This window comes from Mustelus asterias, chromosome 2 (assembly GCF_964213995.1).
Source record: "Mustelus asterias chromosome 2, sMusAst1.hap1.1, whole genome shotgun sequence".
NCBI classification, from domain to species: domain Eukaryota; kingdom Metazoa; phylum Chordata; class Chondrichthyes; order Carcharhiniformes; family Triakidae; genus Mustelus; species Mustelus asterias.
The window spans coordinates 12,765,384-12,792,202 of record NC_135802.1 but is presented as its reverse complement, the minus strand read 5'-3'; the positions used below and the strand labels follow the sequence as shown (position 1 = coordinate 12,792,202).

General features: G+C 44.7%; 1 protein-coding gene across 3 annotated transcripts in view; it reads right to left on the bottom strand.

The window, feature by feature from the left end:
- The window catches only part of zbtb47b (zinc finger and BTB domain containing 47b), a 271,167-nt gene that overhangs the window by 177,573 nt on the left and 66,775 nt on the right, over positions 1–26,819 (bottom strand). The window contains exon 1 of one of the 3 annotated variants that reach the window (XM_078231486.1): positions 5,212–5,317. The exons of 1 other annotated variant lie outside the window; for it this stretch is intronic. In XM_078231486.1, coding sequence (XP_078087612.1) covers positions 5,212–5,217 — 6 coding nt within the window. In that variant the 5' untranslated portion in view covers positions 5,218–5,317. Of the gene's footprint in view, positions 1–5,211; positions 5,318–26,819 lie in introns of those variants that run through there. One more of the 3 variants, XM_078231502.1, reaches the window with a different exon arrangement.

Genomic DNA, 26,819 nt, shown 5'->3' with positions numbered 1-26,819 from the left:
ACAATCGACAATGGTTTCACAGTCATCAGTAGATTCTTAAATCCTGGTTTTTACTGAATTCAAATGTCACCATCTGCCATGGTGGGATTCGAATCCAGGTCCCCAGAGCATTACCCTGGGTCTCCAGATTACTAGTCCAGTGACAATACCACTCTGCCACTGACTTCCCTTATGTTCCCAATAAAAATATCAATATTGAAGTATGGCATAAGTAGAATATATGGCAAGTGTATAAACCACCAGTGTGGAACTAAGCACAACTTGCAGCAGGTTAAAAGAAAAGTTAAACAGGCAGTCACAAAAATGTGTGTGTGTTTGGGGTGGGGGTTGGGTCAGTTAGATGAGTGAGAGAAGGGAAGATATGTACTTTTCAAAGAAAACAATGGAGGTTTTAAAAAGGAAAAGTCACTTTTACAGTCTTTTCATGGTAGCATCTGGATTTTTATTTGCTGATTTTGTTTTGATTGCTACGCAGAGAAATTCATATTTTTTTTTAAAACCTGCTAGGAACTATGTAGAATAATCTACTTCAGGCTATTGCCGACATGTGCCAGAAAAGGTCATACCATTGAATGCATAGGAATTTACCCACTGAACGCCAAGCAGCCAGAAGAGAAAACGTATAAGAAAGCAACAGCTGAGCATACAAGCCTCATCAGGTTCTGACTGTCTTGTTGCTGCTTTAGCAATCAACTTTTTGCACACTGAATTGCAATCTTCTTTATTCAACAAAACTAGGATTAACAAGCCCTCCAGTAGCAGTTTAACAAAATTCTGCAATGGCTCTGGAAATTTGTCCTGAGAATAGAGGAATCTTTTACAGATCTGGAAGATCAGACCCAATCCATGAACTGTGCTGACTAAGCCTTGGAGTATAAGCCAATGCAGCAAGGACAATTGATCCCATGCCTTTCAACAGAGGGGAATTAAAAACTAATTTTTATTATCTTAATAGCTCTTCTTGCACAGAAATTCAACAACATGAAAACAAAATACACACCAATAAAGGGTTTGGCCTATGAGATCTAGGTTTATAAAAAGTCTCTCTCAAAAAGAAATTTTGTGCACTAGTTGGAAACCTAACTTGGGTGGGTGACAGGCAAGCAGTGGCTAACTTTCCTAAAAATAAAAGTGAATCGAGCAAATATTGAAAAAAAATAATAATTCTGGAGCGGTGCCATAAGGAGTGGCTCAGGCCTCTTTCAAGTAATGAAAGCAATAGTGACTAGCTGAGAATTTTCAGGCCAACTCAAAAATTGAAAGGGATAAAATCCAAGACTAAACACTGGGGAAAAGAAGATAAAAGCTGCTGAGCAAAATTAAAGCCCCGAAATGTCTTTACCAGCCAAAGGAAGTGAAACACTGACTGGAGTAGCAGCATCATAAATATCAAAACAGACGTCTGGACAGAAGTATGCTCCCCTTCCCATCTACAACTGTTCATAAAGCTGCAACTCCTTTCTCGACACATCTTATTTAAGGTGACCATAGCTTACAGCACAGGAGGCGTACACAGCCCACCATGCCCAACCTGGTTCTTTGCAAGAACAATCATTCAATAGATGATACCATGGCCAGCTGACTTCCACTCATCAACATCTACCTCTGCTTTCAAAGTATAACCAGTTTTCTTGTATCCACTCTCGTCTGAGAAACTGACAGCTCCCTTTGCAGGTCTATGAATATGCCAAATGCATTCTTTACCACAGGAAAGATATATTAGTCTGGGAAGGCCTACAATACAGGATTCACTGGAATGATACCAGGCCTTAAAAGTATTAATTTATGAGGATATGTAGCATTAACTTGATTTGCATTCACTTGAATATTGAAAATTGAAAAAGGGTCATCAAATATTTGAAAAGATACAAGGATTAGATTAGAGAGACTCTAGATGGAATACTCTTTCAAATAGTCAGTGCAGACTCGGTGGACCGAATGGCTTCCTTCAGCACTGTAGGGATTCTATGTTCTGTGAAATAGAAATTTGGAGAACTCAATACCAATAGAGCTCTGGGAAAATTGAAATATTCAAGACTGAGGTCAACACATTTTTTGTTAAATTTGGCTAGCAAGGGATATGGAGCAAACGTGGATACATATGATTAAAGCACAGATCAGCCATTCATCTTAATTGAATGGCAGTATAGATTCCAGGAGCTGAGTGGCCTGTGCCTGTCCCTATGTTCTGGAAGCCAGTTCCCAGTGTCTCCACTGATACAGCAACTGAGCCCACACATCCACAGGACAGCCCAGAATATAAGAGAATTTGAGTAAACAGAATGACAAGAAGTTGCTCTCCAGATATCAAAAAGAAACAAACTCAAGTGAGCTACTGAGAAACAAGTCAACTCTTGAATTGTTGTTCGCTTGTAGATATTATTGATTTTATTTTAAAAATCTAACTGCTGGACAGTTACTCTCAATCAGAAAACACATTCTATAACGGAAGCCAACAACTGACTAATAAATAGGAGAGGAGGGGAAAGAATGAAATCTTGAAGTTGAAATATGCAGCAGTCAAAGCAAAATACTCTGGAAATCTGAAATAGAATCAAGAAATGCTAGGAATATTCAGCAGATCAAGCAGCATCTGTGCAGAGAGAAACTAGAGTTAACAGGTCAGGGTGATGAACTTTCGTCAGAAAATTAACCATGTTTGATTCCAGCCTTGGGTGACTGTGTGTGGAGTCTGCACGGATTTCCTCTGGGTGCTCCAATTTCCTCCCATAGTCCAAAGATGTGTAGGTTAGGTGGATTGGCCATGGTAAATGCGCAGGGTTAAGGGGATAGGGCAGGGGGTGAGTGGGCCTGGGTGAGATGTTCTTTCAGAGAGTCAGTACAGACTCAGTGGGCCAAATGACGACCTCCTGCACTGTAGGAATTCTATGTTTATTTATTAGTGTCACAAGTAGACTTACATTAACACTGCAACAAAGCTACTGTGAAAATTCCCCCTCTCTCTCTCCACAAATGCTGCTGGATTGGCGAGTACATGTAGCATCAAGTTTCCTTTCACCTCTGCTTGGGCCCAGTCATGTCATCCTCCAGGTCCCTCCTTCCCTTGACTGCACTTTTTCCTTTTTAAAAATTACAATTTTAGCCAGAGCCACTTAATGCTCATCACCAAGAATTTCCAAACACATCCTTTCCATGTTTGAATGAATGCAATCACCATATTTAAATAAGAAAATATGTTCAACGTAGAAAGAGAAATGTTCAACAAAGAAGAAACAATTGCAACTTAAATATTTATCAATATTACGACAACCTTCTAACCCTTTTCAACAATCAGGAAATGTGTTGTCAAATCTGGCTACTAACACTTCATTGTTTATTTAAATCACTAAAAATTTGAAATTATGACAAGGTTGCTTGCAAATGTAACCATAAACAAAGCAGCATTGGGATATGAGAAATATTCCAACCTTTACTATACAGTACAATAAAAAATTTTACAACATTAAAATTTTATCAAAGAAAATTTAAAAAAGCATCCCAACAAGACAAACTCAAGGGTAGAAAAATGTACAAATTTTCTTCAAATACAGAATTACAGTTTTAAAATAATATTGGGTGATATTTCACGTTATCTTGGAATAATATGTTGCACAAGAACAACCTCTCTGGACAATACATTGCACAAGCACAATCACTATAATATATTTGATATGAACAATCGCTCTGCATAATACAAGGACAATTTGGATAATAAAAACAATTTCTGGATAATATATTAGATTTGAAAATCTCCCTCCAGATAATATATTGCTTAACAATGTCTCCAGATAATACATATTAGATATGAACAATTTTCCTGGAAGAATTTCTGGGTAATATAACAGATATTTTTCTCTGGATAATCTAATGCACAGGAGCAATCCCCCTGGATATTAATATACTGCATAGGATCAGCTTCTCTGGATAATATATTAGATATGAAGAATCTTGAAAATCTAATGCACAGGAACAATCTCCCGGGATATTAATATATTGGATAAGGACCACCTTTCAGGATAATACATTAGATATGAAAATTCCCCTCTGGATAACATAATACACAGGCACAATCTCCCTGGATACATATTGCATAACAACCACCTCCCTGGATAATATATTAGATATAGGGGGCAGCACGGTGGCTAGCACTGCTGCCTCACGGCGCCAGGGACCCGGGTTCAATTCCCAGCTTGGGTCACTGTCTGTGTGGAGTTTGCACATTCTCCCACGTGCGTGGTTTTCCTCCGGGTGCTCCGGTTTCCTCCCACAGTCCAAAGACGCGCGGGTTAGGTTGATTGGCTATGCTAAATTGCCCCTTAGCATCAGGGGGATTAGCCAGGATAAAATGGGTTTGTGGGGATAGGGCCTGGGTGGGATTGCGGTCAATGCAGACTCGATGGGCCGAATGGCCTCCTTCTGCACTGTAGGATTCTATGATGTGAATATTCTTGAAAATTTCCCCTCTGGATAACGATGCACAGGAACAATCTCCCTGGATATATGTTGCATAAGAATGGATAACATATTAGATAGGGACAATCTTGAAAATCTAATGCACAGGAACAATCTCCCTGGATATTAATATATTGCATAAAAACAACCTCTCTGGATAACACAAGAACATCCTCTGGATAATACATAACACAAGAAGAGTTTCTGAATGATATGAGATGTGAAATCTCCCTCTGGATAACATATTACATAAGAACAAATCTCCTTGGGATATTAATGCAGGGGTAATCTATGTCATATGAACATTCCTCTTATTTATCTGGCTGGAGAAGATGGGGGGTGTGGGGGGAAAGAGTCCACATTCTCGACACCAAATCTTTCGCAACAAGTCTGCGCTGTAACTGCAGTTAAAGGAGGGTCTGCTGTCAGCGGCCTCCCGGGACAGGAGCACTACATCCCGGGGGTGAGGCCCAGTCCGGCCCTAGCCCCAGCCGGCCTCCTTCCCCCTCTCCAGCCCGGAGGAATACACGACACCCGTCGCGCCTCGATTTCCAGCCTCGCCGCCGCTCGGCTGTCCAACGTCCGGAGGCTGCCAGCGGCCTACAGGCTTCTCCTGGACCCCTGTCTCCTCCCGTCCACTCCGCCCCGGTGAGGGGGCGGCGGCTGCTGCTGCTGCTGCGAGGGAGGGGGGGGGGGGGGCGGTGTCGAGCGGCGGGAAAGGGTTAATCTAACCTAAATCTTCCTCCTCAGTTTTCTTACCCACATCACTCGGCTCTGGCGACCGGAGCGGCGCCTCGGCTCGGCTCACCCAGCCCGCTCGGACCGGCGGAGCCCCGTTTAACCATTCGCTGCCCCGAGAGCTGTCACTCAGAGCCCGAGGGGGCGGGCACTCTGGAGGCCAAAACACCGGGAGGGGGTGCGGCAATTACTGACCGGGGGGGGGGGGGGGGGGGTTCTCCCAATCAGTAATTGCCGTACCCCCTCCCGGTATTATTGATGGGGGGGGGGGTTCTCCCAATCAGTAATTGCCGCACCCCCTCCCGGTATTATTGATGGGCGGGGGCGGGTCTCCCAATCAATAATACCGGGAGGGGGTGCAGCAATTACTGATTGGGAGAACCCCCCCATCAATAATACCGGGAGGGGGTGCGGCTATTACTGATTGGGAGAACCCCCCCCATCAATAATACCGGGAGGGGGTGCGGCTATTACTGATTGGGAGAACCCCCCCCCCCCCATCAATAATAACAGGAGGGGGTGCGATATTACTGATTAGGGAATCCCCCCACCCCCAATCAATAATACCGGGAGGGGGTGCAGCAATTACTGATTGGGAGACCCCACCCTCATCAACATAACCAGGAGGAGGTGCGGCTATTACTGATTAGGGAACCCCGCCCCCATCAATATGACTGGGAGGGGGTACAGCAATTAGTGATTGGGAGAACCCCCCCCCCCCCACCTCATCAATAATACCAGGAGGGGGTGCAGCAATTACTGATTGGGAGACCCCCCCCACCCCCACCCAATCAATATGACAGTATAGTATTTAGAATGATTACAATCTGGAAAGTGGCCATTCAGCCAATCGAGTCATGTTAGTTCATTGGCATAGCAATTTAGATAGTCCCACTTCCCTGATTAAAGACAGGAAGGGCAATTACTACTGGGAATGTCCACGGTCACGGTCAGTGAAACACCAACTTAACCATCTTTAGTGTCTGAAATGGCACAGTGGCATACTGGTTAGCACTGCTGCCTCACAGCGCCAGGGACTCGGGTTCAATTCCCGGCTTGGGTCACTGTCTGTGCGGAGTTTGCACATTCTCCCCATCTTTGTGTGGGTTTCCTCCAGGTGCTCCGGTTTCCTCCCACAGTCCGAAAGAGGTGCTGGTTAGGTGGATTAGCCATGGTAAACTGCCCCTGTGTCAGGGGGATTAAAGGGTAAATACGTAGGATTACAGGGATGGAGTCTGTTGTCAGTGCAGGCTTGAAAGGCCGAATGGCCTCCTCCTGCTCTGTAAGGATTCTATTGAGAGGGAACGCAGTCAATCGAGTTTGAGCCCACCCCAGATCATAAACTGCTGTGGCAATTACAGATTTGGAGGTGAACTAGCAAGAATAGTTTTAATAATGAACAAACCATCTTATGATATACACACAGGACATGTTAAAATGCTTCACCGCTATTGAAATATAAGCAAACATATGGCCAATAAGAACTGTAGCAACAGATCTTACTATGGTACTAAAGGGACTGGGTTTTACTAACTAGGAATACACAGAACCCTATCTTTCAAAACCGTTGGTGAGAGCAGCCAGAGGAAGGTTTCAAAGTACAGGAAATTATTGGTGGGAGGGGAATATTTCCCAGCAACAGAATGGATCCAGAATTACCATTCAACAGTGTTGAATCAAAAGACCACAGCTGTGAAAAACAAAAGGTTCAGCACCTCCAGATTGAAGGAAGATGGGATAGGATTTCCACCTGCTGTTGTTATCCAGTGTCCTCTCCTCAACAGAGTGCTGGTGGTCTGGATCAGGCTCAGGACCGATATCCGGTTGAATTACCCGTTCAAACACTAGGCGAAAGTTCTTGCAGGAAGGTTTGTCAAAACAGGAGGAGACCGTTTGGCCCACTGTGCTGGTGCAAGTTCTTCAACTGGAACCATTGCACCCTGTCCTTTCCACATGGGGAAATATGGAATGGTCTCAAATACTGAGGGGCAGATCGAAGGCATACAAAAGGGATTAATGATGTTTCACAAGAGGGGCAGAATGGACAAAAGAGTCAAAAACACTGCAATCAGTTCAGGATCCCACACTAAACTGACCACTGATGAGTACAGATACATACTTTATCATAGTAAACACTTGTGCATCTATATATAGCTTTTTTACCCAAGCTGTATGAATAAAGACACACCACACCACACTGATGAATGTTTAGTGCAGCCACAAGCATCCATTGCCCATTGAACTATCATTTGCGCTATAGTCCCTCCATCCCTAAACTAACTCAATCTGGTCCACCACCATGCTTTCTAGCAGAGAATCTGGATACAAACAAGGGTGGAAACCCTGTCCCATCTTCCTTTAATCTGGGGGTGCTGAATCTCTGTTATTCACAGCGGAGGTCTTTTAATTCCACACTGACGAATGGTGTTTCTGCTACTGATGAATATCGCAATCCTTACTTCATCCCTGCTCCAATGTCCACAGGCGCCCCCCGCCTCCCCCCTACAAGGACTGTGCAGTGGTCACTCCTACTGATACTGTTAACCTGCGGCACGCAAGTTGGTAAGAACAAAGAAAATTACAGCACAGGAACAGGCCCTTCGGCCCTCCAAGCCCGCGCCGACCATGCTGCCCAACTTAACTAAAACCCCCTACCCTTCCAGGGACCATATCCCTCTATTCCCATCCTATTCATGTACTTGTCAAGACGCCCCTTAAAAGTCACTACCGTATCCGCTTCCACTACCTCCCCCAGCAACGGGTTCCAGGCACCCACCACCCTCTGTGTAGAAAATCTGCCTCGTATATCTCCTTTAAACCTTGCCCCCCCGCACCTTAAACCTGTGCCCCCTAGTAATTGACTCTTCCACCCTGGGAAAGAGCTTCTGACTATCCACTCTGTCCATGCCCCACATAATCTTGTAGACTTCTATCAGGTCGCCCCTCAACCCCCGTCGCTCCAGTGAGAACAAACCAAGTTTCTCCAACTTCTCCTCATAGCTAATGCCCTCCATACCAGGCAACATCCTGGTAAATCTTTTCTGTACCCTCTCCAAAGCCTCCACATCCTTCTGGTAGTGTGGCGACCAGAATTGAACACTATATTCCAAGTGCGGCCTAACTAAGGTTCTATAAAGCTGCAACATGACTTTGCCAATTTTTAAACTCAATACCCCGGCCGATGAAGGCAAGCATGCCGTATGCCTTCTTGACTACCTTCTCCACCTGCATTGCCACTTTCAGTGACCTGTATACCTGTACACCCAGATCCCTTTGCCTATCAATACTCTTAAGGGTTCTGCCATTTACTGTATATTTCCTATCTGTATTAGACCTTCAGGTCACCTTAAGGGTGAGGTCCAATACGTTTTTCTCTCTTGTTGATTCCCTCACCACCTGTCACAATCCCAGTCTATCAGCGCTGTCCTTCAGGACCCAGCCAACCCAGGCTGTGCTGGTACAACCCAGTCACTCTAGGCGATGGACATTGAAGTCCCCCACCCAGAGTACATTCTGTGCCCTTGCCACCCTCAGTGCTTCCTCCAAGTGGTGTCAACATGGAGGAGCATTGATTCATCCACTGCGGCGAGGCGGGGGTACATGGTAATTAGCAGGAGGTTTGACCTGATGCCATGAGATTCCATGCGGATCCAGGGTCGATGTTGAGGACTCCCAAAGCAACTCCCTCTTGACTGTATACCACTATTCCGCCGCCACTTCTGCCGGATCTGTCCTGCAGGTGGGCCAGGAAATTCCCAGGAATGGTGACGGTGATATCTGAAATGTTATCTGCAAGGTATGATTTCTTGAATATGACTACATCAGGCTGTTGCTTGAGTAATCTGTGAGACAGCTCTCCCAATTTTGGCACAAGCCCCCAGATATTAGTCAGGTGAACTTTGCAGGGTCAAGTGGCTCGCTCGGCCATTTCAGAGGACAGTTAAGAGTCAACCACATTGCTGGGGTCTGGAGTCACACATAGGCCAGACTAAGTAAGGACAGCAGATTTCTTTCCCTAAAGGACATTAGTGAACCAGATGGGTTTTCATGACAATTGACAATGGTTTCAGGGTCATCAGTAGGTTCTTAATTCCAGATTTTTATTGAATTCAAATTTCACCATCTACCATGGTGGGATTCGAACCCGGGTCCTCAGCGTGTTACCCTGGGTCTCTGGATTACTAGCTCAGCAACAAAACCACTACGTCACCACCAAGACCTATTACTGGGAGGAAACCTGGTACCATCAGCATAGTTTAAAAGTAACAATTTAATTCTCCTACATCTCTGCACAAACTTAATGTAAATTTGTGGACCGAGCAGCTATAAACAACAAGATATCCCCATGTGTATTTTTTATTAAAACGAACCCACGAATCAAAGTTGCTGGAAGGGTGGCAAATAGAGTATTTTTTTATTTCGGAGCAATCACTTCTCAAGTGAGCTAACTCTTCACCATTGCCCAATAGGAGTGACAGTTGTCACATCAAGAAATTAACAGGGCTCACCCCCGGCTTTTAAAAAGGCACAAACAATTAATTATAAACAAAAACAACTCCTGGGTTAACAACAGAATAAAACACCCTCTATTCTGGCCAGAGCTGCTGGGGTTGTATCTCTGCTGGCGTCAGGAGCTCCATGAACTACTGCTGTAACAAGTCCCCACACTGGGATTGGGACCTACACCCTTTCACAGCTGGGTCTCAGAGCCTCACTCCCTTCCCCTGCTGGAACCCAAGCCCCTTTCCCTCCCCGTCATGGGATCAGGAGCCTCACCCCCTTCCCCTGCTGGAACCCAAGCCCCATTCCCTCCCCTGCTCATGGGACCAGACGTCTCACTCCCTTCCCCTGCAGGAACCCAAGCCCCACTCCCTCTCCCTCATGGGATGATGGGCCTCACCCCCTTCCTCTGCTGGAACCCAAGCCCCACTCCCTCTCCCTCATGGGATCAGGAGCCTCACCCCCTTCCCCTGCTGGAACCCAAGATCCACTCCCTCGCCCTCAGGGGACCAGAAAGAACAGCCGCAATCCAAGGAACAGAAGACAAAAGCACATCCCTCCCCTGCTGGTAACAGGGTGAGATTGGGATTGTAAATTCAGAAGATTATAGGAGCAGAATGAGGCCATTCAGCCCACCGAGTCTGCTCCGCCATTTGATCATGGCTGATATGCTCCTCATCCCCATTTTCCTGCCTTCTCCCCACTACCAATTAAAAATCTGTCTAACTCCTCCTTAAATTTACTCACTGGCCCAGCATCCACCACACCTTGGGGTAGGAAATTCCACTAGTTGCTTGTGTGAAGGGTAAACACCCATTTGTTGGCTGGGCTAAAATAACGCGTTTTGATGTCGTTGCTTCTTCGAATTTTCCACGAAAGTGGGACCCTCCTGAGGTTACGAGCCTCCTCATCCACCTCATCAGAATCTATGCGTCTGTAAACTCATCACTCGCTCATAAAACAGGTTTATTTTTTACTTTGCAAACAGTTATTCCTTTGGATTGTTCGGAAGTGGGAAGTATTTGAAAGAGGCCCGAATGTTTTTTTTTGTTCTGGGAGTCGAATGATGCTGGCACGGTCCCAGTTATTGCCAATCTCCAGCGTTCAAGACAAAAGAGCTCAAAAAACAGCACTATCCCTTCCCAGTGTGACATTTTTATATTTCCCACACTAGCCTTGCTGCGGCCTTCAGTGACATTGCCAAAATAGTGCCAGCCAACGCCAAACTAGAACAAGCATTAATATCTTGGGGGAGAATGAAAGTTAACAAGTGCTTTTTCAAACTACCTTCACAAAGTTGCATTTCTATAGCACCTTAAAGCGTAGCAAAAATGTTTCAATACCATTATGAAACAAAATGTGATACAGAGCCACTTAAAGCGATTACGATTGTGAAGGAGCGTCTGAAAGAAGCTTCCAGAGCCCAGAATTTAGGTTCTCTGAGACTTAACCTGCCAGACATGTCCCTATTTTTGTTTCAAACTGACAAAGACAGAGCAACCAAGCCAACATACAAGAGGGCCCAATTCGGGTCCCCCCGCTCCCTCCGGCCAAGGTCCCGGCTATTGATCACAATTCCACGACCACATTCAATAAGAGATCGAATAAACTGGGATTGTTCTCCCTCGAAAGACGGAGGCTGAGGGGCGACCTGATCGAAGTTTATAAAATTATGAGGGGAATGGATAGGGTGAACAGTTGGAAGCTATTTCCCAGGGCAGAAATGACAATTACAAGGGGGCACAAGTTCAAAGTAAGGGAGGGAAGGATCAGTGGAGATGTGCGGGGGAAGTTTTTTTTTACACAGAGGGTGGTGGGGGCCTGGAATGCACTGCCAAGTGAGGTGGTTGAGGCAGACACGTTAGTGACATTTTAGACTTATCTGTATAGAGACATGAACAGACGGGAAATAGAGGGAAATAAACGGTTGGTCTAGATAATACAACATGATTGGTGCAGGTTTGGAGGGCCAAAAAGACCTGTTCCAGAGCTGTACTATTCTTTGTTCACATTCTCCCCCACCCTGCTAGAAGGTACACTTGGGGAATGTCAGAAAATGACAGGTTACTGCTCCACCACAACATCAACTTCATCCACCCTTATCCACAGTCTGTCGATACCCACCATTCCAGCACACATTTGACCACTTGGGTGAAGTATCATTGTATACTACTACAAAATGGCCAGTCTCTGTCCACCTGCTGCTGAAAGCCTCATCCAAACCTCTCGTTATCTCCGGACTTGGCTATCCCAATGCCCGCTTGGTCATCCTCCCATCTTCCACCTTCCATAAACTTGAGCTTATCCAAACTTCCACTGTCTGTATCCTAATCTGCTCATTCTCCCATGCTCAGTGACTGGGTCCACAATCCAACATCACCTCAAAATTTAAAATTCTCATCTTCCAAATCCCCCCTCCCCCTCTCCATTTCTGCACCTTCCTCCAGCCCAACAACCCTCTGACAACTCTGTCGCTTCATTCCTCTTAATTCATCTAACACACCAGTATATGTACTCCTTTCTCCCTCAGTGGACATCACGGTGGCACAGTGGTTAGCACTGCTGCCTCACAGCACCAGGGACCCCAGGTTCGATTCCCGGCTTCGGTCACTGTTTGTGCGGAGTCCGCACGTTCTCCCCATGTCAGCGTGGGTTTCCTCTGGGTGCTCCAGTTTACTCCCACAGTCCAAAAATGTGTGCGTTAGATTGATTGGCCATGATAAATTGACCCTAGTTTCGGGAGGATTAGCAGGGTGAATATGTGGGGTTACGGGGATAGGGTGGGATTGTTGTCGGTGCAGGCTCGATGGGCCAAATGGCCTCTTTCTGTCCTGTAGGGATTCTATGATTTGCTTAGCTAGCTTCCTCTTAAATGCATCCAAGTGATTCACCACAACTACTTCATGTTGGTAGTGGGTTCTCACCACCGTCCAACAAGTTTGCATTTGTTAGTGATAGTAACTTTCAAAAAGAAACTGGATGTATAATTGAAATGGAATCTTGTGTCAGTTATGTGAAAAGAGCAGGGTGAATGAGACTAATGGAATTGATCTTTCAAAGAGCTGGCACAGGCTCAGAGAGGCCAAATGGCCTCCTCCTGTGCTGGACAATTTCAGATTCGAGAAATTGGAAAACGTTGGATTAAAACATTATTCTTTGCAGAGTGCCAAATTCACCAACAAATATTTGGTCCGTGTAGTTAAATTCTGAGGGTATCAAGGCTATAACTACTCAAAAACACTGTGGAAAGGACTAATTTAATCGCAGTGCTGCTCCTGAGCTTATAAAGTGGGCAATCTATGGAACAAGCTCTCTCAGGAGAGGGCGGAAGCAATTAGTATCGATTCATTCAAATTAGATAGATTTCTTTCATAATTCTATGACGCAGGAGTAATTTGATACATGGCGTTGGGAAGTAGAGCAATGCTTGGGAATAAAAGGTGAGATTGAACATAAAGCTCTTCATTACTGGAAGGGTTTCCTCCATTATGTCAGTGTCTGTTGTAGACTAATTGATAAAGATTAATTGTTATAATCAGTCATCAACTTGATTAGCATTTCATTGTGCAAGCATCAGGACAGTAGAAGGGTGAACTAGATAGACTATCATTTAATTTGTCCAGGAAATCCCATGTTCCTATACATGGGATGTATAGCCAATATATTAATAAATACTTTATCGCTTCAATTTACTCCCATATCAATTGCACCAATGGGCAACATACCTGCAACATACAAAATAACATACAGATTAGGAGCAGCAGTAGACCATTTAGCCCTCGAACCACCTCCGCTATTCAATAAGATCATGGCCGATCTGCTTTGTAGCTTCAACGTTACTTTCCCGTACCCCCTAGAATCTTTGACTCCCTTGTCAATCAAGAATCTATCATTCAATGAGTTACACTCCACCGCTCTCTGGGAAGAGAATTCCACAGACTAACAACCCTCTGAGAAAAATAAATTCTCATCTTCATTTTAAAAGGGAAAACCCTTTTTTTAAAAAAAAAACCATGGCCCCTAATTCTGAAACACCCTTTCAGCCTCCAATTTGTCAAAGTCCCCTCAGGATCTTATGTTGGGGGACCAAAGGTAATTTTAAGGGATTAATATTTGCATGGGTAAACAATAGAAATGAGGTCGAATTTTAGGGAGTCTTAATTTAATGTTTCCGAGCCTGGAAGGAAGTTGTAGATAGATTTCATGCTGAACAAAAATGTTTGTTTGTGTGGGGGTTAGTTTCAATTCCAGCTGAGACACTATTGCATTTAGAGAGCTACAGAGTGAAGAGAGAGAGCTACAGAATGAAGAAAGATCGTTGCTGAGCAACTAGAGGGGCACTGTATGGGGAGCAAAAGCTTTCTTTGTTCGTTCGTTTTTAGCTGAAAGCTAGAGGCAGTTGGACACAGATGATGAAGCTGTAAACAGCTTTCTCTCGGCTAAAGATAAAAGCAAAATACTGCAGATGCTGAGATCCAAAACAAAAACAGAAAATGCTGGAAAAATCTCGGCAGGTCTGACAGTATCTGTGGAGAGAATATAGAGCCAACGTTGAGAGTCAGGATGACCCTTCGTCAGAGCTCAGATTCTGAGGAGAAATCCGCAAACACTAAATTTGTGTACTAATGAGGCCATTGTCACTTCAAATGGACTTTGGTCATCTGTGTTCACCTTAAAACCGATGTGTAATTGTTAAGTTAAAGAAGGAGTAAAGGAGTATTGTGTTACAATCCATCTTCCGTCTTTGATAAATGTTTTTTCTTGTTGTTGAAACTAATTAGTGGGCGTGTGACTCTGTACCTCCACATTTGATTTTTAAAAATTGTCTTTTGAGCTAGGGCTCCATTCTGGGATCTTCCTGTCCCATTATAACATCAACTGTTTCGTAACACTTACGTTTCAGTAAGGTCACTAAAACTCCAGTGACTACAGGCCCAGTCGGTCCAACCTTCCCTCATGAAATAACTAGCACATTCCAGGAATGTCAAGTAAATGTTCTCTGAATTGCTTCTGATGCAATTATATCCTGGTTTTAAATGAGGAGATCAAAACTGTACATAGTACTCTGGGAGTGGTTACACCAATGCCCTATGCAACTGTAGCAAAACATCCCTATTTTTATATCCCATTCCCCTTGCAATAAACAACATTCCATTTACCTTCCTAATGTACCTGCATACTAACGTTTTGAGATTCATGTACCAGGACACCCAGATCCCTCTGTACCGTTGGATTCTGCAATCTCTCTCCATTCAAATAATATGCTGCCTTTCTATTCTTCCTACCCAAGTGGACAAGTTTGCATTTTCCCACATTATACACCATTGGCCAATTTTTGTCCACTCACTTAAGCTATCGAAATCGCTTTGTAGACTATGTTGACATCTTACTTTCCTACTATCTTTTGTCATCAGCAAATATAGCCAGCGTGCACCTCCTCTCCTTCCAAGTCATTGATATAGATGGTATATAGTTCAGGCTCAGTATTGGCCCCTCTGACATTCCACTAATTACAGCTTATCAGAATATGGCTCCTTTTTTGCCTCCAATTATCTAACCAATCCTTTATCCTTCCTGTTAGCTAACCAATCCACCATCATTCACTTTTTAAAAAAAATAAGTGTAAAATGCTCTTTCCAAACACAACTTTTTTTTCCCCCCACAAATCCTCCAACTTTGTCTTCTTGTGCATTCTCCGTTCTACCCCTGCTCCCACCCTTCTTCACCCCCTAACCCCACCCTTGGCAGCTGTGCTTTCAGCCATCTAACCACCTCCCAGTCTCCAGAATTTCCTCCTCATGACCCCTCATTTCGCTCTCTCCTCCTCCTTCAAAATTCTATTTTAGATCTACCTTTTTGACCAAGCATTTGGTCACCTGTCCTCATTGGGTCCATTTTACTGAAAAAAAAAGCATCTGCAGAACAAACGGGCCATCAACGTGGAGGAGGGAGGAGACAAACCATAAATAGTCACAAGTTGCTGGTCAAATTTGTGCCACTATGTCATTAACTTGGCAAAAATTGACATGTGGGTCTTAACCTCTGATTTTTATGAAGTTCTGCATTTGCACGTTAATTTTGTGTGTCTGAATATCAGGTCATTAAGTCCAATGATTAAGAGCAACGTTCAAATATCCTTCAACAGTGTGATAATTGTTACTTACGGACAATTAACCTCTCTTGCCCCAAAAAAAGACCAGTTGTGGAGCCTCATTCCTTCAGGTCCTGAACTGTTTTAGGAGATTTTAAAAACGTCAAATGTGGCATTTAATTTTTTTCTTACTTTCCTGTCTTTTTGTCTCTCCGTCTTTATCTCACCTTTTTTCTTCTCTCTTTATTCTGCCTTATTTAACATTGAAACTGTCCACTCTGGTTCACTTTGTGCCGCAATCATTAAACTTAACTGGTTAAGGAGATACACAGCTTGTCTGCTGTTCACGTGGTCCCAGGTGCCCTGTGGCCTTGGTTGCACCATCATCAGCTCTCACTTCCCTCAAAAAAAAAATTCTCAAACCTTAATGCGCACAAAGTCTAACTAACTTTCTGGATCCCCGGCCTCCTCCTCTGTTTCAATACCCGATTGCGCTCCCATGGGGATATCTTACCACGATAAAGGCGCTTACATCAATGGAAGTTGTTGTTGAAATGACCTCTGACCCCTCTAGGGTGTGAGTGGACATCGTTCCACAGTTTTAAAACAGCCACAATTGCACTTTCCAAAATTAAATCGTCCGAATAAAAAGCTGTCGATCAAAAGAGTCAATCCAATGTGTCTGACTCCACAAGGCAGTGCAGACCCAACGGGAGCAGCAATGAGCATTCCTTAATTCATACTGAGGTCTCCAAATGCTTTTCAGTTAAGCAAAAGGCAGAGAATAGTGGATGATGAGCAGCAGTGAAAGGGCAGAATGGGTTTGTAGCGCAAAGTCTATCTAGGGTCAAGGATGAGGAAAATAATAGCTACTCTGTGCAGAAGGAGGGTTCAAAACACACTTAGCATCACAGGAGACAGAAAATAGCACGAAATACAAGAGCAGACCTTGCCAGTAGACCTCCCCGAGTTCTAAACACAGAGAAATCGCATTGGCTTAGGAAACCGAAGATTTATCTCAGCCCAACACTTCAAATGACTTTGGCAAAAACCCAGGAAAAAAAAGTGATTTGTCCATTCTCTGGGAGTGGAGTGTTGCATGGTACTACATGAACTAACTGGGTGTTAATATTATTGATCCCAGCAGTAAAAGGAGTGGGTTTCTGAATTAAATTTAAGTAGGTAGGCCAATATTGCAACAGACCCAGAGTCTCAAGGACAACAGGGACTCAACATGTCCTCACGCCAGATAGGACATGTATAGCAGCATCCTTTTATGACCACAAAGCAACCCAAAACACTTCAGAGAAAGCAGAATGTGTTTTGAAGTGGATTCACTTGTGGCATTATAGGAAATATTGATTAGCTGTACCAAGGTTGTGACCAGGCACTGTACATTAGGTATTGATACTATACAGTGCAGGAAATAAAGCCTCATCCAACACACTTTAAATGTGGTGTTAATACACTTCCTGCACAACGCACTTCATTATCACCTCAAAGTACTTCCACTTACATTTGAAGTTACATTTGTTACAGCTCCATATTCTGGAGCAAAAACAGTGCAGATTCTTCTGTTCCTCTCTACATGTTTTCACATGGTTGTTAATTGTATCAGGTGCAACAGACCCTATTTTTAGAAGGCCATTATGCTGGATGAATATGGTGTCACATGTGAGATTGCCATGGATGATGGGAGGATCACAGGAGTGGAGGTAGCCCAAGGCAGATAAAACTTGGGTGCACGATCTCTTCTCGCACTACCAGTCACTCAAATGCACCCCAGCGTTACACAGCTAAAAACCCCAAGTCCTGGTATTGACCAGGAGGTTAAACTTCACAGTTGCGCTTTCTGGCAATCACAGCTGACCCAGTACAACGCACTCAATTTGAGATCAGCAGCAACTCCAAGGAAACCCGAGTGCCAACAACACAATCCCTTAAAACTGGCATGACAACAAAGTCTGATCCTGGCTTCTGCCAATCCCCTCAAGCATGCACTTCTGCAGCAGGTAGCAATCAGCAACAGCAAAGCTGGTTGGTCCCTTCCCTCAACAGTCCAAGCATGTTGAAGTAATTTGTAACCGACAGAGCACAGCCGCCATCCTTCCGCCCTCCCACATCTCCCCACCCCACCAACCATCCCCGTGGCACAGCTCAGGAATCGAGCCCGAGGTCTTTGGGTCAATGTATTTCTAATCAGGAAATACATGAACCACAGGGCCAACAGGGAACAGATGCAATGTGAAAGCCAACTGATAAAGAACTTGGAGAAACTCCAAATTTATATAAAAAGCCACACGAAGCAAGAGGGTGAGCAAAAGTAATGAATACAGCCACCCTCCACCCCCACTCTACACTTACAACCTTGCTCTTCCTCAATAGGAGCACATCAGATTATCCACATTCCTGGTGGTGTGTGTTTCACTGCGTTTGTGGCTGCTTGGTTTTGTAGTTGCTAATTATCTTCTTCTGTTTGGTCGACTGAGGAAGGAAATGGAGATGGTCTGAACCACACAGAGGCCTGTGCGAAACGGACTTCGATACTCTGCCATTGTTAACGTTTCACTAGTTAACCGACAGACAAGACAGACCGTTCCTGGTGTCCACTGTGGCTCAGTCGGTAGCACTCTCATCTCTGAGTCACAGGTTTGCGGGTTCAAGTCCCACTCCAGGGGCTTTGAGCTCAAAAATCCAGGCCGACACTCCAGTGCAGAACCAAGGGAGTGCTGCACTGTCAGAGGTATCGTCCTTCAGGTGAGAAATTCAATAACTACCGTGTTTCCTAGGTTGGCATCGGAAGTAGTCACTTGCACAGAGGGTGGTGAGTGCCTGGAACGTGCTGCCGGGGAGATAGTGGAAGCAGATACAATAGTGACTTCTAGGGGGCATCTTGACAAATATATGAATAGGATGGGAATAGAGGGATATGATCCCCGGAAGGGTAGGGGGTTTTAGTTCAGTCGGGCAGCATGGTCGGTGCAGGCTTGGAGGGCCGAAGGGCCTGTTCCTGTGCTGTAATTTTCTTTGTTCTTTCTTTATTAGGATAATTCTGGTTATGGAGGGATTTTCTTATGAGGAAAGGCTGAGTTACTTGAGCTTGTACTCACTGGAGTTTAGAAGAATGAGAAGTGACCTTATTGAGAGATATAGGGGCAATTTTCCAGCCTCACTGCACCTGGCACCGATTGCGGCAATTCCAGAAAACAGTTGTTTCCCCTTGTGGGAGAGTCCAGGACCAGGCTGCACAATCTCAGAGCCAGCGGGTCAACCATTTAAGATAGAGATGAGAAGGAACTTCTTCTCTCAGAGGGGAGTGAATCTGTGGAACGCTTTACCACAGAGGGTTGTAGGGGCTGGATCATTAATTACGTTCAACGCTGAGATACAGATTTTTAATCAGTAAGGGAATCGAGGGTTATGAGGTACCACAGGAAAGTGGAGTTCAGGATCATCACATCAGTTCAGTCATGCTCTCATTGAATGGCGGAGCAGATCTGAAGGGCCGAATGGCCGATTTCTGCTCCGATGTCTTCTAGTCTACATTACAACTGTGACTACACTTTGCAATAGTATTTCATAGGTTGCAAATCTTGGAGTCATCTGGTTATAATGAAATGCACGTTATAAATACAAGCATTTATTTATCTGCACGCATGGGAAAGAAACAACAATTGGTATTGATACATTACCCATACCATTGTGAAAAAACCCAGCAATGCTTTCCAAGAGTGTAATCAAGGTCTGACACCAAGCTTCATCAGCAATTATTAGGACAACCAGACAACAGCTTAGGCTAGAAGGCACAACCACTAACAGTCGAGCGATGAAAATCAGGGATGAGAGAGGGGTCAGGTTTGGAGGGAATGCAGAGATCAGAGGATCGTGGGGTTGTGTCAGGTTACAGAGATGGAGAGGGATTTGAAAACAAGGAAGAGGATTTTAAAATTGTGTTGTTACTTGACTGGGAGCCAGTGCAGGTCACGAGAACAAGGGTGATAGGCGAGATGGGGCTTGTTGCGAATTAGGATGCAAGCAGTGTAGCTTTAGATGGGCTGTGGAAGGCATTAAGGTCTCTGTGGGGTATCCATATCGCTCACCAGCCCTAACTTGGTTAGGACAGTGTTTGATTTTTAAAATATATATTATCTTCCACTTGTAAATATTGGCATGACTTCCAGAGTTGAATAGCCTTCTCCTGTTCAGATGAACCTCTGCCATCTATCCTCATTCTCACCCGAACCTCCAAAGAATAGTGTTTACCTCACAATGGAAAACCATAGAGTGGGATTGTTCTTAGAGCAAAGAAAGTTAAGGGGAGATGTAATAGAGTTAGAGGTTTACAGCATGGAAACAGGCCCTTTGGCCCAACTTGTCCATGCCAACCAGTTTTTACCACTCAGCTAGTCCCAATTGCCCACGTTTGGCCCATATCCCTCTATACCCATTTTACTCATGTAACTGTAAATGCTTTTCAAAAGACAAAATAGCAGTATGACTTCTGACACATAAATAAGGAAAATCTGTTCCTACTGCCAGGAGGATCTGTAACCTGAGGTAAAAAATGTACCATGATCAGTGAAAGTACTAATCAGAGAAATGAAGTGAACTAATGTTACTCTCAGAGTTATTATGGTGAGGAGTGCACTGCCTAAAACAGTAGTCAGAGCAGATTCAACAATAACTTTCCAAGTCATTGGGTTACAGAAAGTGTGCGCAGGAGTGGTGGCATGGCGATGGGTGTGTGTGGGGGTGAGGCGGGGGGGGGGGGGGGGGGGGGGGGCACTTCATGGGATATCATGAGGTTTGAATTGGTGCTACATAAATGCAACTCTGGTCTTTTTTCACAAGATAAAGTTAGCACTAATATTTCTACTCCAACAAGTCCCAAGTATGTTGGTTTGCACTGCGCTCATAACCTCACTCACTATACCATTACTGCACTGATCAGAATCTCCGGTGTCACTGATTCATATGAAGACTATAACTGCATAATAGCCTCATTACACCCATTTCTTAAATGTACCCTATTGTGACCAATTCAAAATCTCTGTCTCTCCCTTCTCCAGGGAGCAGTTCTAAAATATTTTACTTGGTACTGTACCTCACCAGCTTTTACAGATGCACCATAGAAAGCATTCTGGTTGTATCACAACTTGGTATGGCTCCTGCCCTGCCCAAGACTGCAAGAAACTACAAAGGGTCATGAATATAGCCCAGTCCATCACGCAAACCAGCCTCCCTCCCATCCATTGACTCTGTCTACACTTCCCACTGCCTTGGAAAAGCATAATCAAGAACCCCACACACCCTGGGCATGTTCTCTTCCACCTTCTTCAATCCGGAAAAAGATACAGGGCAGCACGGTGGCACAGTGGTTAGGGTGGCACAGTGGTTAGCACTGCTGTCTCACAGCGCCAGGGACCTGGGTTCGATTCCCGGCTTGGCTCACTGTCTGTGTGGAGTTTGCACGTTCTCCCCGTGTCTGCGTGGGTTTCCTCCACATGCTCCGGTTTCCTCCCACAGTCTGAAAGACATGCTGGTTAGGTGCATTGACCCAAACAGGCGCTGGAGTGTGGCGACGAGGGGAATTTCACAGTAACTTCATTGCCGTGTTAATGTAAGCCTTACTTGTAACTAATAAATAAACTTTAACAAAAGTCTGAGGTCATGAACCAACCGACTTAAGAACAGCTTCTTCCCTGCTGCCAGACCTTTGAATGGACCTACCTTATATTAAGTTAATCTTTCTCTACACCCTAGCTATGACTGTAACACTACATTCTGCACTCTCTCCTTTCCTTCTCTATGAACGGTATGCTTTGTCTGTATAGCGCGCAAGAAACAATACTTTTCACTGTATACCAATACATATGACAATAATAAAATCAAATCATTTGAGAATGACAAAAACATTTTCTAAAGTCTGGGCTGGAATGGTTAGCTGGAGCAAGGTGGCGATAACACAAGAAACTGCTCAAGGTGCTTCACTGAGACTTGAGGAACAAATGGGAGACGACTCGGAGGGTTAACCAAGAAACCAAGAGTGAGCTTTTCGGAAGGAAACGCGGGAGGTTCAGAGGGGAAAGGTTGAATCTAGTGACCACCAACAGTGGGAGCAGGAAAGGAGAGAGGGAGGTTTGCAAGAGGTCAAAGTGTAGAGAGTTTGGGAGATGGGACATTGTAGCATTGGATCCAAGCTGACAAGATAAGGCCTTGCACCCCTTTGGCTAAGATTGGCTTGATCTTAGCCAAAAGGCCAATAAGAACAAATACTACACTTGACTGATGTAATTGGGTGTTTGATCATGTTCCTGTGAAGGAGCTTAGCATCTCTTATTACCTTAATTGCTGTTAAGTAAATGCCAATTTGTTGCTGCTGTATCGAAAGAAACAAATCCACTCAGTTAGACCTACCCAAGATTAAAGGAGAGAGACTCCTGGAAGAGAATATTTCACTCCACTTCAGACTCCCACCGCAGTCAATCCAAGCCTTTGACACCCAGTTCATATCATCTGAGCGGCCATACAAAAGCCATCTCCAAATCCACGTGACACCCAGCCTGACGCTTGTACCATTTAACATTCATGTTCATCAAAAAACCTTTTTTTTTTTGCAGATCCAATTTGTGGCAGAGTTAATTTTCTTGTAAAATTTAATTCCATTCGTAATTACTTCCAAGATTGCCTCATCACTGCATTGACAACTGATAAAGCAAGTTTTCATTATCATGATTTTCATCTCAATTTAGTAATGCAAAGTCTTTGGCTAATCGCCCCTTCACTTGTCCGGCTGTAGTGACAAAGTCTACACAGCCCCCACCACCAGCACTCTAGGTGGGCTTGGACCATCACTTAAATATTCCGTAACAAACACACAAATACTATGCACTGTTTTACTCTCCAAAATTAAGCATACATGTATACTGCTGAGAAGATGCATGTTAAAATATAACATAGGCACCATTAAATCCAACAGGAAACTTGAGAAATCATGTTAATCCAGGGAGAAGTTAGAACGTGGAACTCACTACCACACAGGTAAACAACATAAGGGGAAGTTGGACAAGCACACAAAGGAGAAAGAAATAGAAGGATATGTTGAGAGGGTTGCGTGAAGAGGGGCAGGAGCATAAATACTGGCACAGACCCTGCTGCTTTCCGCTGTAAAATTGTACATATTTACTGATCTTACAGCACTGCAGTTAACAGTCCAGAACCAGGGGCTGGGGCGAGGAATGGTCTTGGAGATGTTAGCTTCAGGCTTGCCTTTAGTGCTGCCACTTGCATCTTTTACATAAATTACCCGCACAGATTTAACTACCAAATCTGGCTGGTGATAAAAGATCTTGGTGTAAATAAGGCACTCACTTTTTTTTCAGGGCTCACAATTGCACAATCTATACAAATGGTTTCCAGCAGGGACAGAGCAAAATTTGCAGATGATACTAAAATAGGTGGGAAAGCAGGCAGTGAAGAGGATATAAATATTCTACAGACAGATATGGGTAGACTAGGAGAATGGGTCAAAATTTTGGCAGATGGAGTTAAATGTGGGTAAGTGTGAGGTTGTCCATTTTGGCAGAAAGAGATAGAAAGGCAAATTATCACCTAAATGGAAAGCAGATTCAAAATGCGTCCAGGCAGAGGAATCTGGGTGCCTATGTTCATGAATCACAGAAAGTCAGTATGCAGGTGCAGCACGTTACAGAAAAGGCAGATGGGATTTTGGTAATTATTCCAAAAGGACTGGAGTATAAAAGTAGAGAAGTGTTGTTGCAATTGTATAGGGTGTTGGTGAGACCACATCTGGAGTATTGTCCCGTTTTGATCTCCTTATTTGAGGAAGGATGTGGTGGCATTGGAGGCAGTTCATAGAATCACAGAAACCCTACAGTGCAGAAGGAAGCCATTTGGCCCATCAAGTCTGCAGCATCAACAATCCCACCCCAGGCCTTATCCCCACAACCCCACACATTTACCCCGCTAATTCCTCTAACCTACACATCCTGGGACACTATGGGCAATTTAGGATGATCAATCTTTGGTAACCCGCACATCTTTGGACTATGGAAGGAAACTGGAGTACCCGGGATGTTAATAGTGGGGGGGGATTCAGTGATAGTAATGCTATTGAATGTCAAGGGGCAATCATCAGCAAAAGTGCCCACTTCTGACCTTACGATGGAGGGAAGGTCATTGTTGAAGGAGCTGAAGATTGTTGGGCCTAGGACACCCCCCTGAGGGACTCCTACAGTGATGAGGTATAGCCACTATTGCAATGTGGGCAACTTCCAATCTGCTGACAGCATGGTCTCATAAACAGTAATGATAATGATTGGGCAATCTGCTTTAGTGATGCTTGATTCGAGGTAAATACCACCAGGGAGAACTCACCTGCTCTTCTTCAAATAGTGCCATGGAATAATATCCATCAGATAGGGTCGAGAGGGCCTCAGCTTAATATCAGATCTGAAAGATGGAGCCCCCAGCAGTGCAGCACTCCCTCAGTACTGCACTGGATTGTCAGTCTGTGCTCAGGTCTCGAGGCTGGAAAGCATTCTTTCTGGTTGTATCACAGCTTGGTATGGCTCCTGCTCTGTCCAAGACCTCAAGGAGCTACAAAGGGTTGTGAACGAAGCCCAGTCCATCGCGCAAACCAGCCTCCCATCATTTTACTCTGTCGACACTTCCCGCTGCCTTGGAAAAGCAGCCAGCATAATCAAGGACCCCACGCACCCCAGACATTCTCTCTTCCACTGGGAAAAAGATACAAAAAAGTCTGAGGTCACGTACCAACCGACTCAAAAACAGCTTCTTCCCTGCTGCTGCCAGACTTTTGAATGGACCTACCTTGCACTAAAGTTAATCTTTCTCTACACCCTAGCTATAACTGTAACAATACATTCTGCACCCTCTCCTTTCCTTCTCTATGAACGGTATGCTTTGTCTGTATAGCACGCAAGGAACAATACTTTTCACTGGATACTAATACATGTGACAATAATAAATCAAATCAAAAGGAGAGAGTGCCATCACCGAGGCTGCCTTGCCAAGCATCTGCATAAATAAAAGGATCCAAAAAAATGACAAGACAAAGCTGCACGTGGGCAAAATATCAAATTACAGCATGGCCAATTTCAAAAATAAACCCAAAACACACAACCACGTACCACAGGCCCCAGGATGGGTTACTAATTATTGCCAGTTTCATGATTGAAACCTTTTGAAAATTATTTAACCCACAAATTACTGAATGCAGCTGAAAAAAAAACACAATTTGTTCCATTTACAAACAAGGAGGAAAGTAAAAGCTCACACTCCCTCATTGTTGCGGGAAAGTGCCACAAGTTCGGCTCACATGATTCTTTGTACAGCACTCTCGTGAAGCTCCAAGTAGTTTCACAGGGAATCATTTAATTTCAGATCAAATTCATTCATAGGGGAGGCGATGGCCTAGCGTAGTGGTATTATCGCTAGACTATTAATCCAGAAACTCAGCTAATGTTCCGGGGCCTTGGTTCGAATCCCCACGGCAGAATTTGAATTCAGTTAAAAAAATCATCTGGAATTAAGAATCTACTGATGACCATGAAACCATTGTCGATTGTCAGAAAAACCCATCTGGTTCACTATGTCCTTTAGGGAAGGAAATCTGCCGTCCTTACCTGGTCTGGCCTACATGTGACTCCAGAACCACAGAAATGCGGTTGACTCTCAACTGCCCTTGGGCAATTAGGGATGGGCAATAAATGCTGGCCAGCCAGCGACGTCCACATCCCACAAATGAATTTTTAAAAATTGTCTGGACAACCTTTATTTAGCACCTTCAAAGAAAATGCTTCATGGCATTTCACGGGTACTTTTTGGGGTGGGGTTGGCGTAGGGGCAGTAACTGACCTGCACACATTGTGGTGCTGAGCACATGGTCTGTTTTTGTGGTGTTTTGGTTTGAGAGATTGGTGTTGACCAGGGTACTGGGAATGCCCCCACTCCACCTGGGGCCTTGAATTGGGCGGCACGGTGACACAGTGCCTCACAGCGCCAGGGACCCAGGTTCAATTCCTGGCTTGGGTCACTGTCTGTGCGGAGTCTGCACGTTCTCCCGTGTCTGCGCGGGTTTCCTCCAGTCTGAAAGACATGCTGGTTAGGTGCATTGACCCGAACAGGTGGTGGAGTATGGCGACTAGGGGAATTTCACAGTAACTTCATTGCAGTGTTAATGTAAGCCTTACTTGTGACTAATAAATAAATATTTATGGTGTGGCTGCTCTTCCAGAGGGCTGGCATGGGCGCAACGGGCCTCCTCCTGTACTGCAAAGAGCATTTGACATGCGGTCTCATAAGTCAATATTAGGACAAGTGGCCAAAAGCTTGGTCACTTTTTTTTTTAGGAGGAGAGAGGTGTAGAGGGTTAGGGAGGGAATTCTAGAACTTCGGGCCTTGGTGGCTGAAGGCATGGTCGCCAGTGGTCAAGTGCTGAAAAATCAGGGATGGACGAAAGGCCAGAATCAGAAGGACGTGGAGGCTTTAGAGAGAGTGCAGAGGAGGTTTACCAGGATGTTGCCTGGTATGGAAGGGCTTAGTTATGAGGAGAGATTGGGTAAACTGGGGTTGTTCTCACTGGAAATACGGAGGATGAGGGGCGACCTAATAGAGGTGTATAAAATTATAAAAGGCATAGATAGGGTGAACGGTGGGAAGCTTTTTCCCAGGTCGGTGGTGACGTTCACGAGGGGTCATAGGTTCAAGGTGAAGGGGGGGGGAGGTTTAACACGGATATCAGAAGGATGTATTTTACACAGAGGGTGGTGGGGGCCTGGAATGCACTGCCGGGCAAGGTGGTGGAGGCGGACACACTGGGAACGTTTAAGACTTATCTAGATAGCCACATGAACGGAGTGAGAATGGAGGGATACAAAAGGATGGTCTAATTTGGACCAGGGAGCAGCGCGGGCTTGGAGGGCCGGTTCCTGTGCTGTATTGTTCTTTGTGTGCAGAAATCGCAAGATTGCACAGCTGGAGGAGGTTACAGAGA